The sequence below is a fragment of the Vipera berus genome, assembly GCF_964194415.1.
Source record: "Vipera berus genome assembly, chromosome: 1".
NCBI lineage: Eukaryota > Metazoa > Chordata > Lepidosauria > Squamata > Viperidae > Vipera > Vipera berus.
The window spans coordinates 258,335,921-258,348,755 of record NC_138202.1 but is presented as its reverse complement, the minus strand read 5'-3'; the positions used below and the strand labels follow the sequence as shown (position 1 = coordinate 258,348,755).

Genomic DNA, 12,835 nt, shown 5'->3' with positions numbered 1-12,835 from the left:
TCAGATTAGACAGTTTTATCCACCTATTGAATCCTTTCCCAAGGACCCAAAGTAGGCAGTTGTTTAATAATATTAAAGGTAACATTATTATAAGCTGTTCCAAGTAAAGCTGCCTTTCGCAACTGACTGATTTAGCAATTATTTTAGCATTAAGCCTCCACAGCTGCTGAGATTAATTCCACATACCATGTTCACATCTGAATCCCCAAATAAGTTTTAAAATCTATTTTCTAATTATGGTACACAATTTTCAAAAATAGAGCAGGCACAAGAACAATTAGGAGAAGATAATACGGGTATCATAGATATCCTCCTGGTTGTTTTCCCTAGTACAATCTTATAACACCAATTTCCCTCCCCTGTGGCTGTCCCTTACACTTAGGAATATCACCATATTTCATAAATCAATCTTCTCTTATTTTTCCTGGCCCTTAACTATTACATTGGATGAAAAGTGCTAAGCACTGAAGTTGTAACTATTGAAAAAAATCTTTAAGTGGCTACAAGAAAATTTTTTTCAATTTTGAGGTAAAGCAAGAAAATCAAACAGCTAAGTGGTGTGTTTTTTTCAGTTTTATTGATTTGTGGCCACAGAATACAATACTTAACAAGCAAGCATGTACGCACTTTATGAGAAGGATTACATCAGCTTCCTCAAACCTTTTAAGAACAAACAATGGTTGTCTTATGAAAAGAACAATTTTGCTTCTTTGAGAATTATACAGACAGCAAACTGAACAAAGGTGAGGTGTTTCCTATTTTACACACACACACACACACACACAGCCTGTGCTCCTTATTCAGGACTTTGTTTTAAACCCCCTTATCTGTTTCATAATGGTTTTTAGCAAATTTTCTTTCTGGAGAGCTGTCATGTTTTATAGCTTGTTCTTTGTCCACTCTGAGATGGCTCTGATTACATTTGCTAATTTTTGCTGATTGGGTGTCCTGTATGGCTTAATATACTAGTGCAGGGGTAGGCAATTCCAGCTGGCTCAGGAATTCTGGGAGTTGAAGTCCATCAGTCATAAAAGAGCCGAGGTTGCCTACCCCTGTACTAGTGTCTCTGTAGGGTTTTCTTTCATCAGGACTAATTCTGCTAATATTTGACTTTGGAATGAACAGAATTCTGGAATGTCTTGAAGGCTGAAAAAAAGTACAGATAAAAGGATTTCTCCCCAAGTTTTATCTTGGGATTTCACCAGGCTCCAAGAATCCAATAAAACTGAATGGAAGAGAGGAGAGGAACCCCTTTCTTTCAGAGTTTAGATTTTTTGTTTTAAGTAAGCTTCAGAATATCACATACATGCCAAATTGACAATTGTTTTTATGGAAACAAAATATAGAAGGTTCTGGCGGAGTATATAAATGGCCTCAACATAGGTGAAAGCAAAACAAAAAGGCACTTTTTCCAGGTGTCTTAACTTCTTTCAACTATGGTATTCTTAGTTGTAAGTAGCTCCATCACTTTCAAATAGGTGAATGGTTTTTTTGATAAACCTCAAAGCTTTCTTTTTAGATAGGACAGAAATATTAAGTAACTTAGCAGCTAATGCTGTGTCCAAAACACAAAAGCAGATTGTAGCAAATGGTGTCATAAAGCCTTTTTTTTCCCAGAGGGAAATCCTGAAGCAATTCCTCAAGAGTTTTTAGAGGGGTAAACTCCCTGCAAGAACTCAAGTCTTCCTAATTTTCAAGAGAGGAAACAGAACAAAGCAGAGCAATATTTTTTTTCCCACAAAAGAAAGCTTGACCTTGTTGCAAAACATGCTCCTAAGGGGTACGCCAGACGGTTAGTCTTTTTTAGGTGGTTTAAAATCTGCCGGCTGAATGGGAGGGTAGATCGCAAACTTGCTGGAATAAAGAGTAAGGGCCCACTTAGGAAGAGTGATAAAGCGGGGAATGAACCAGAAAAGGTAAGACAGTTTGGGCATCAATTCGGTAAGGATGTCCCGAATCGAAATATAATTATAGACGTCTCGCCCATCCACGTCCTTAAACCCGTAGAGACGGGCAAGGTCTGGGGTGAGGACCACCTTGCCGCTGTGCCGCATGACCTGGGGATCCGAGGCCAAGGCCACCACGCATTTCCCGCTCACTTCGGGACTCTCTGCCTTGGTCAACCGCTCCGGCAGGTCACTGAATACTTTCTCGAAACTCCCCGCTTGCTCCTGGAGCAGTTCGGTACGAACGAGCCCGGGCCAAAGGGCCACGCAGGCCACGCCGAAGGGGCGCAACTCGACGCCACAGTCAGCCGCCAGGCGGTCGCAGGCAGCCTTGCCCACCCCGTAGGGGACGTCGAACATGTAGCGCAGCCCGCCGGGCGAGGAGACGATGACAATGAGCCCGCGCCCGGCCGGCACCATAAGCCGGGCGGCATAAACCGTGCAGAAATAGTTGCCTCTCAGGCCTGCGTTGTTGACCTGGTCCCAGAGGGAGGCCTCGCTTTCCCAGAACGGCACGCCGATCTCTTTGGAGAGGGTGGTCACCGCGGAGAAAGCGCTGTTGACCAAAACGTCCAGGCGGCCGGCTTGCTCCTGCCGGACCCGCTCGAACAGCGCCGCCACCTCCTCCTCTCGGGTAGAGTCGCACACCACCGGCACGCACTTGCCCCCCCGGCCGTGCACCTCCGCCGCCGCTCGCTCCAGAGTTTCCCGGTGCCGGGAGGTGATGTAGACGGTGGCGCCCGCCTCCGATAGCTGCAGCGCGATGCCTTTCCCGATGCCCCGCGAAGCGCCGGTCACCACGCAGACGTGCCCTAGCAGAGGCTTGGTCCCGGAGGCCATGGCGGCGGCGGCGGCGGCGGCAGCAGCAGCAGCGGGGCAGAAAGGGGCAATTTGCTGAGCGGCTGATGAAAACAGGCGAGGCACGTCGCCGGCAGGGCCTTTTGTGGCTCTTGCTCAACTTCGCGACGTTCCGTCCGCATTAGAAAAGGCGGGGCCTGCCGCTGGCGTCTCCTCGGTTTGACGCAAGAGCTTGTAGTAATAGAGACGGACGGTTAAAGCAAAGGGAGCACTTGGAAGCTCGCTGTCGGGAATAACTCAGCAAGTTCTGTAGTAGTAGCACAAGCTTCAGAAGGGTGGCTGCCTTTTGTCATTTATTTAGTTAAAGCCTGCATTTCCAAAAGCCTGGGACGGTATCGGGGAAAATCCCCCTTCATGTTAGCCCCGCAATAATCATCCTGAGTTTCCAAGGCTAGGAAAAAAAACCTGTAGTCTCCAGTGCTAGTAAACCCACCTTAACTCTTAGTTTTTATGTGTTTTATCAACGGCAAGTTTTAGCCGATTTCCTCTCCCCCACCCCCAGCCCCCTATCTGTTCATATTAAATGGGAGCCCTTGGCTGAGTTAAAAAGCTTATGAAGTTTACAGTAACTATTTACCTATCTGTTTATATCCTGCCTTTATAAGTTATAAATAACTCAACATACGAACATACCTAATACTCTTTCCTCCTCCTATTTTTCCCATAATAACAACCCTATGAGGTGAGTTGGGCTGAGCAAGAAAGACTGAGCCAGTCACCCAACTGCCTTTCATACCTAAGTAGGACTAAAACTGACCACTTGCAACTTCTGGTCGAGCCTTAGGCTGACAACTAATTGGCTTACTTTGAGTTAGTCATTCTCTCAGTCCACAACACCTGACTCGAGATAAATAAGCCATTTGGTCAATTCCTATTACAATGAGTGGATTAAGATTTGATCCGAGAAAAGCAAATTCTGAACTTGTAAAAAAAATCCCATACAGAGAAATGAGCAGAATTTGTAAATACAGAAAAAGGAGGAGCAGTGCAGACATGTTATAGAATACAGAAATTGAATTAAAATTTAACTGAATCATAGTGTGGGAAGAATCCAGAGAAAGAAATATTTTGGGAAATATTAAAAAGACACAATATATTTCCCCAAAGGCAGAATATATTTCCCCAAAGGATTTTAAAGGCAGAAACCAATTTCCCCCCCCTCAAAAGTCTCTCTGCCCCAAACAGAAACCAGGTCTGCAGAAATGCTGGTGTGATAATCTTGTCAGAAAGATTGGAGCCAGGAAGCTTGGATTAGAAAGACAAAGATCCCTAGAATCAACAGTCCCTCACACAAAAAAATCCAAGTCATCAGCCACAGCCCCAGGGAACCAGGATATAACTCACCACCATCAGAATACCAGAAAGGCACCCTCAGACACAGGTCAAAATTCATGCCACAGGAACAACTCCAAACAAAAGCTCAAGAAGGTATAAAAACCCACCACTCCCACATACATGTGGTCAGCTTTCCCACAGCCCTCTTTCGTCTGGCTCTGCTCTTTAATAAACCACAACTTTCTTTCTAAAGCAGTGTCCATTTTGCTTATTCCCAGCTTGGACTGGACCCTGAAGAAGATTTTTCTTTCAATAATATTTTTTATCCATGCCTTTTATATTTTCATACTATTAGATCAAGCTGTCTTCCTACTTTGTTCTAGCACTATTATGTTTTTTATTTATGCATGCATCATCATGTACATAATAGGATGCCAGAGGGCTTAGCATGTACTGCTGTGAAAGAAGTTTCATTCATTTCATTTCATTTCATTTATTGGATTTCTATACCGCCCTTCTCCCTAGGGACTCAGGGCGGTTCACAGGGCATATATAAGTTCATCATCGACAGTCTTTTCTGTGTCTTACTAATTCAGCAGAGCAATGGACAGCCTACAATTAAAGCAATAGTCAGTTTTTACTGACAGACATATAGCAAAGAAAGCAGGATTCTAATTACAGGTAGTCCTCGCTTAACAACCATTTGTTCAGCAAAAGTTCAGTTATTGCAGCACTAAACAGATGCCTGTGCTTGAAGTTACAACCATTGCAGCTCCTCTATGGACACATGATTACTCGCATTTATGACAAGGTGCACTTCAATTCTTTTTCCATCTATCTTCTCATCCCATCTCTGCCCTTTTGGTTGCTCTGCATTTCCTCACCCCTGCCACCCCACAGTTGATCTTCACTGTCTTCTTTCTCCTGCTGCTGACTCAGCATATGTTACCTGGCCCTTCACAAGTACAGCTGGGTTAGGGAAAGTTGTTGCTGCATACAGCTTTGTGAGCTTCCCATGACTTGTGACTTCCTGGCAGTTCCTCACTGACTTTGCTTGTTGAAAATTGGTAGGAAATTGTCAGGAGATTCTGGCTTAACAACCCAAAATATTTGCTTAATGACAACAATGAAGACTGCCAAAATTGCCATCACTAAGCAATGCAGTCATGTGATGCTGTGCTTTACAACTGCACTGCTTAGCAGCAGAAATTTTAGTCTCAATTACCATCCTTAACTGAGGACCATCTATAGGTATAAGCTTAATTTGTAGCATTGGTTAAGTTGGCACTGATCCATTTGGAAAAATTTTGCTAGACGCCTTCCAAAATTGCAATATAATATTAGAGAAGTAAGGCTGCCTAAGTATACCAGTGTAAAAGGAACAAGCTTACACTCTTTCTGGTCTTTTATCAGGATAGAGTGTTTGAGGACAATCATGTCACCTGTACAGAATATTTCATGGAAAGATCAGGACACTGAGAATGGTGCCAGTGGACCTTCAGTGTAACTCAAGAATCAGTTTAGTTCTTTGAATTCCTGACCATATTTAGAATGGAATGAAACATTAATTAACCTCAAATCAGTTTCTATCACAACAGCACTTTGGAAATTGGGGTATAAAAATGATAATTGGTTTGATCAGAATTGGGCACAGATGAAAAAGCATGTAGAAAAAGTAAAAACCTCCCTTCAGAGGCCCAAATACATCTCTTAAAGAGCTTAAAGGTCCAATATAAATCTTGTAAAAAAATGGCACTGAGTCTTGATAGACATCAGTCAGAATGAGAGATTCTTCCCCTTTCTTGTATATCACCAGAGGATCAGGAAAATCACTGCCCCGACTCCAGTTAATCTAGTACTAATTCAAGCTTGAAAAAAAATATTCCAAATAGTTTTATGTAGGCCTATTTTGTGACATGAGTGAGAGCCAGCCTGATTTGAGCAAGTGCATACTTGGCCATCAGTTTCAGTGCAAGAGGCATCCTGATTGATTGAATATCTTAAAGCCAATAGGCTCCAGATGCTGATTGTGTTATACCTGAGATCATTAAAAATAATCTGTGGTGGAATGTAATACAGAGTCCCGGAAAGGAGAGGCCCTCTCCCAGAGGGTAAACAGAAAGCAAAGCTCAGAGTCTTTGATATGCAGGAAAAGGGCAAAGGCGGTATCCTTCTTAATATTTCACAAAGTATACATAGTAATGCAGGTTATTGCTTTAATCTGGCAAGATTTATATAAACATTTATGTAAGGAATCAAGAATGACACACAGAGTTACATTTGAGTAGTTTATTATGTTGACCTATTAAGGGAAATCTTATGAAAATAGTCTTTTTATTCTGAACAGTACAATGTATAAATTGCATTACAAAAACCCAACTTTTCATTTTCATTATTGTTACTCATGTAGATCTATATAGCAAGGCAAAAGGAGCAAGTTTCCACTTACAGAAAGTTATATTTACTCTCTCCTTCTTGCACCATATTGGCAGAGACAGGGTAAGGCCATCAAAGAAAATACAGCTTATCCTTAAAGACTGTGATTACCTTCTTTGGTTAATAGCCACAGTGGGCCCCAAGATCCATCATACTCACATACCAGTATTACAACATTGACTTCCTTCTCTCCACAGGACACATTACAGACTGAACAATTTAATAATTTATTCAGTGAAGAGAAGCTAGAATTGAATGGTTGATAGCCAAATGCCAAATGATCTGAAAATTCACAAGCATAAAAAGGATTAAAAAAACAAAAACAAATCATCATTACAATAAGCAAATAAATATTGGGCGTTTAAATTGCAGCCTCTGCTAACACATTTATAGTAATGCTATTATCCATTAAATCCTAAGGAACTCCTTAAATTCCTCACGATCCTTTCCATCAGAGATGATGTCAACATATATCTTTATTTTATTTTTTTTAACATTTAGTTGCACAACCTTCTCCATCTCCCAGGAATATGTAGCAGCTATAACAATTCCAACTTGCTTGTATTTCTTTTGATTAGACTGAAACCCTTAAATGTAACATTTTAAGTTACGGTTTTAACAGTTGTATAAACAATTCCACTTTCTCAAGGTTATTTTTTCTTGGGGATCATTGCTGAATGGTTGAAACAAAGAGCTTATGAAGTGAGGGATCTTGACAATCTGTCTATGCACCAGCTGCTAGCATTAAAATGGAAAAATAGTCTAATTTCTCTTTTATTGCAGATGCTCTTATGTTGGTAGGAAAAAGGCAACATGTAGAATTACTTGATTTTAAAAGGCTTAATTTTGCAGCAAATTTGGTGAGCAAAATTAGCACCTTGAGGCACTAGAGATTCCAAAGTCAGGGATAGTGATATATTCATAGTCACGTACCCAAAATCTGGTAAGAATTCTGTAATATGATACGAGCAATGTATATTTGAATTTTTTTATTATTTTTTATTAGTTTTCCAATATTACAATAATATCTTTAAAAAGCAACGTGGTGTCCGGGTTACAATAGTTCCATTTCAGACAAATACATACTATTACAAATCTCCAAGTTGTTGTAACCAATAATTACTCTTTTTACCTTTAATACATACTATCTCTTATCTAAATTAACATACTTCTCATTGCTACCCATTAGTCATTTAGTAGTTTTTTTATATTTATCAATATTTAGTATATTTTATATTTTAACTTTCCATCTTTAAAACATCAAATACCTTATATATTTTTCTAGCTTTAATTTTACATTGATATTGAAATTAAACATTTAAGATTTCTCATTTTCATATTGCTAAATAACCTCCTTTCCCTTTACACAATTTTCTCCAATACCTAGTAATGTAATCCAGTTCTTATTTATATCATTTCCATATCTATATCAGTCATACAATATTTAGAATAGTAGTCATTAAAATACCAATTGCAAGGGGGAGAAAAAAGAGGTCAATACAATATTCTTGTTTCTCATTTATAGTTTCCACATATTAAAAATTAACCAAAATTTCTTCCATTTCAACATTTAATACATCCTCTCATGTCTCTACATCCAAGTATATTATACATTCTATCACTTTTAGCATATATACATGTTAACCCATATCATTTAAACAACTCAATATTTCAATGTTAGTATTCATACATCTGTATTTTATTTTTATTTTTTTTTATTTTTTTAGTTAATCAGTATTTTTTCTACTCATCGAAACAATCTCTCGTAATCCCAATACAGTCCTGTATATTTTGGTATTATCTATTTCAGGCCTCTTAAAAATGTTCATATTTCTTCAATCTTATTCTTGCTTTCTTCCTTTGCCATGTCATTTTTCGCTTCTTTGCCTCAGGGTCATCAAAGCATTCTTGTGTTGCTATATCATATTGAAGTGGCCCTCCAGTCTCCACTTTTGAAGGATTGAAGAGTCTGCTAACAGCACCAAATCTTCTCATTATTTTCACCTCTTGATATAATTGTACTGGTCTAAATAAAAATTTTTCCATCTTTTCTCCTTTATAATCTTCAAAAGCCTGTATTTGTTGAATATTTAATTCTTCTGCCAATGTATTTGATTGTTCAATTTCTTCTGTTAAGTTCTATCCCAATAAAATATTAGTTGTAGTCACAGTTAGAGTTTGAGTTTGTTTCATTGAGATGCTTTCTAATTCTTTTCCAAAAGCTCTTATTTTGTCGCCAGCTGTAGAAAGGAACTGATAAGTTTGGTAAGATATTTCCCACATAGCATGGATTTGTTTTTGAAACTCTTCCATAGTGAAGTTTCACATCTGGTGTTCAAGGTTACTCTTATCTTGTTTTTCTTAAATATTTTCTTGGGTTTTTTTTTAAAGAGAAAGTCAGATTACAATTTCAAGTTTAGCCACTGGGTGTCCCCCAAGTACTTTGGAAATTCTTTTTTTTAGTCCATTTCTTTCTTCAACTTTTTTTTAAACACCCCTGGGCTTGCTCACCGCTTATTTGAAGGGAGGGTTGAATTTCCCCCTCCCTCTCCACAGGGGGGAAAGTACTTAGCAGCTTAATTAGGTGAAAAGAAGATGATTAAGGTATAAGTGAGGAATCTTACCATCTCTTCCACGCTGCTTTAATGTTGCCTGATGGTAAGTTTGACTTCGGCTGTCTGCAGCCTAGTAACTGGCCATATTCCTATGGCCAGCTTTCGTCCGCCGGTACAAAGGGAATTCAGGCACTAACGTGGGGGTTGCGGCTGCCCCGCATTTCTGCAAAAGCCCCTTCTGTCTGGTCACCCCTCCAGGGCTTCAGTCCTTTTAGGACCCCCCCAGCGATGTGAATCTGGACGTGGAAGACGAGAGCCATCCTCCAGACATCCATAACGGCTGACTTGGTAAACCGGAAGCCTTATATTTGAATTTCATACTGTAACTAAACTTTCTCTTTGGGAAGTTTCATTCTGCCCCTCCATAGGTTTTAAATAACATATCTTGTTGGAATTCATTCTGCAACTAGCAGACATTAATGCTGAAAGGGCATATAATCTGGTAAATTAAAACAAAAGAAAATATCTAAATAATCTTCCATTTTGGTATTCTTTACAGCAAGGGAATGCTGCATGGTTAGAATCTTGCTTTCAGGATGTTTTGAAAGTATTACAAGCAAGTAAGGATCCCCATTCTGGAGTGGGGAAACCCTACCCAGAAACAAAAGATTTATCTCTTCCTTCCCCTACCTTGATGCAAGAGAAAGGATTTTTTTCCCTACACTACAACTTGGTGCTCTTTACTATTCACCTCACCACTTCCTCTGTCTCACATTTTTAAGCAAAAAAAAGAGGTCACTGATAGCTACCTTGATCTCTAGTAGTCTTTTTAGACAGAGGAGTTTCAAAAATAGTTTTTCTGAAAAAAATGCTTTTTCTATAGTTTTATTTATTTACTTATTTATTTTTAAAGAAGAGGTAGGGGGAAATGCTGGTTTCCATCTAAGCAGGAGTTGGACCTTTGTCAGTTATTCTCTTTGCAAGAAGTGCCACATTTTTATCTCGTGAGTAGATAAGTTAGAGTGACTATGTTGATTTAGTTGGGAATTCTGTACATGTGATTATGGCCTTCATTAGTTCTCCTTCTTTCACAAATAAATGTCTCTGTTTTGAACTTCGAAACTTTGTTATAACTGAATATAGGGATTTCTTATTAAAGCCTTGCTCACAGCACAGACTAATTGATTTAATGACTATCTCTCCCACTTTGTTATTTACAAGGTTTTAAAGAATTCTCTATGCTGTGGCTTTGAACAAACAATTCCCAAGCTCCTTTCTTTCTCAAATGCTCTAGAAGGAGAAGAAGGAAAAAATGTATCTAGATAATATCAAAAGGTTAAAGTTCAGTAATGCCACCTACCGTCTTCGTTCCTTCCCTTCTTCTTTCCTCAACAAGGAACCCTTGGAAGAAGAGGTCTAGAAGTAGCAAAATAAATCATGCCTATACTATGAAATGAGTCCTACTCCAACAAGAGATAAACATAAGGCCCAGAGTTTAGAATTTAGTGTATATGGAGAAATATGTTTGAGATGCTAAAAGCTCCAAATCCAGCACTTCAGGATCACAGACTACTCATGAATTGTTGCTGGCTTTAAAATATTTTTAAATGTCAAGTGGACATTTCTAAATTTAAATTTCTAAATTTAAATTTCTAGAATATTTAATGAGAATATTTTATCTCTGGGTGATGTATAGGTATGTGAATTAGCCAAGTTCTGTTCCTGTGATGAAGAGAATCTCAGAATTCACTTGGAAATAAGTTTGACAGCACAGAATGTGCTTAGAATTATAATAAGTTTATTCTCCTCATAGGTCCTATATGAATTATTCCACCCTCAGTCTTAATCTATTTGAAATCAGACAAAATTCAAGTTATTTTTTTCTGATGGTGGTATTGTATTCTATCTTTGGTGGTGTATTGTGAATTCTAGGTAATTCTCTGAAGTTTAAAATAAGTTAATTTTTTTTTCTAGGAACTATCTGGATCCAGAATATTTTATGCTTGATTTTGTATGAAGGCCATTGGAATAGAACAAAAAATATTTCTCTATTAACTCAGGCTCCATTACTAGAGTATAACTTAATATGGATATCACCAGATCCCACTATCATATGTTATCTGCCCTATTACCTAGTTGAGTAACTAAGGTAATAAATAAATGAGTAAGTAGATATTGAATAGATTGAGTAACTAGGTAATAATTAGGTAATAAATAGCTGAGCAACTGAGCAATCGAATAAAGAGGCTGAGGGTCAAAAAGGGAAAAGTTGATCTATCTTGTTACTTTATTCTAACTATAATAGTGAGTTGGCTGATAAACTCAAGGATATTTGTATGTGTGAAAGATAAATTCAAGGATATTTTTATGTTTTCTACTTGAATGAACTGGAAGCTTATTCAGACTTAAGTCTTATACGCTTCTGGTCATGTGCATTGGATTATTCAACCAGAGAGATTTAATTACTTTTATACAAGACATTCTTCTCAACAACATTCCTAGTTTTATTTACTATGTGCTATAAATGAATTTTAAAAGGGACGCGGTGGCTCAGTGGGTTAGGACGCTGAGCTTGTCGATCAGAAGGTCGGCAGTTTGGCAGGTCGAATCCCGAGTGCCGCGTAACAGAGTGAGCGCCTGTTACTCGTCCCAGCTTCTGCCAACCTAGCAGTTCGAAAGCACGTAAAAATGCAAGTAGAAAAATAGGGACCACTACAGTGGGAAGGTAACAGTGTTCCGTGCGCCTTTGGTGTCTATTCATGCTGGCCACATGACCACGGAGACGTCCTCGGACAAGCGCTGGCTCTTCGGCTTTGAAACGGAGATGAGCACCGGCCCCTAGAGTCGGAAACGACTAGCATGCATTTACCTTTATAAATGAATTTATTCTGTTCAGTCTAAATAGAGACCTAATTGAATGAACTGGAGGAGACCAACTAGGCTTGTCTCACCTTTTCTCTTCCCCTCTATAATTCAATTGAAATAGTTTTATGCTACTGGAAGGAAGATAGGAGATTTGAAGTAAATTGTGTTGGGATGTATTAATATTTTGCTGTCTCTGATAGATAGGAGATGGCTGGAAAGTTTAAGATTATTGTCTCATAGTACAGCCAAAATTAGGAATGAAAATGGGCTCTTGCAAACTGACATTTATTATTAATAAATATCCTTTTGGACTATAAGCTTCTGCTTCTGGATTATCTTAAATGAACTTTTATTCATTCATAGGCTGTGCTGTGCTGAATAGAGTCCCCACTGAATGAACTGAAAGATACCAATAAGCTTGTCTCACTTTCCCCACACCCTGATTTTTTGATAAGGGGAGGAGAATTTGACACAGCAATACAAAACCAGCCTGTTGAATCTATAATAGCTATCATTGCATGCAAAGGGCAAACAAGGCAATACATTTATAAGTTTCTGCACATAATATAGTGGACAAGATACAGAACAAGCAATTCTCTGAAAACATTTTTTTTTTGCAAACTCAGATATATAAGGGAAAATAATTCATTACACCCACATTATCTTCTTCTCCATCTCTCTCCTACTTTTCTGACAGAACAATTAACCAGTGGAACAATCTGCCTCCAGAAGCTGTGAATGCTCCAACACTGGAAGTTTTTAAGAAGAGAGTGGACAGCCATTTGTCTGAAATGGTATAGGGTTTCCCGCTTGAGCAGAGTGTTGGACTAGATGACCTCCAAGGTCCCTTCCAACTTTATTATTATATTTTTTGCGGATCTCAGCTATATATATATTAAT

General features: G+C 38.8%; 1 protein-coding gene across 1 annotated transcript; it reads right to left on the bottom strand.

Moving 5' to 3' along the window:
• Positions 1-563: 563 nt before the first annotated feature.
• DHRS1 (dehydrogenase/reductase 1) lies at positions 564-2,903 on the bottom strand. Its single transcript, XM_081327444.1, has one exon. The coding sequence runs from the start codon at positions 2,784-2,786 to the stop codon at positions 1,794-1,796; it is 993 nt and encodes a 330-aa protein (XP_081183570.1). The 5' UTR covers positions 2,787-2,903; the 3' UTR covers positions 564-1,793.
• Between the last annotated feature and the right edge of the window lie 9,932 nt (positions 2,904-12,835).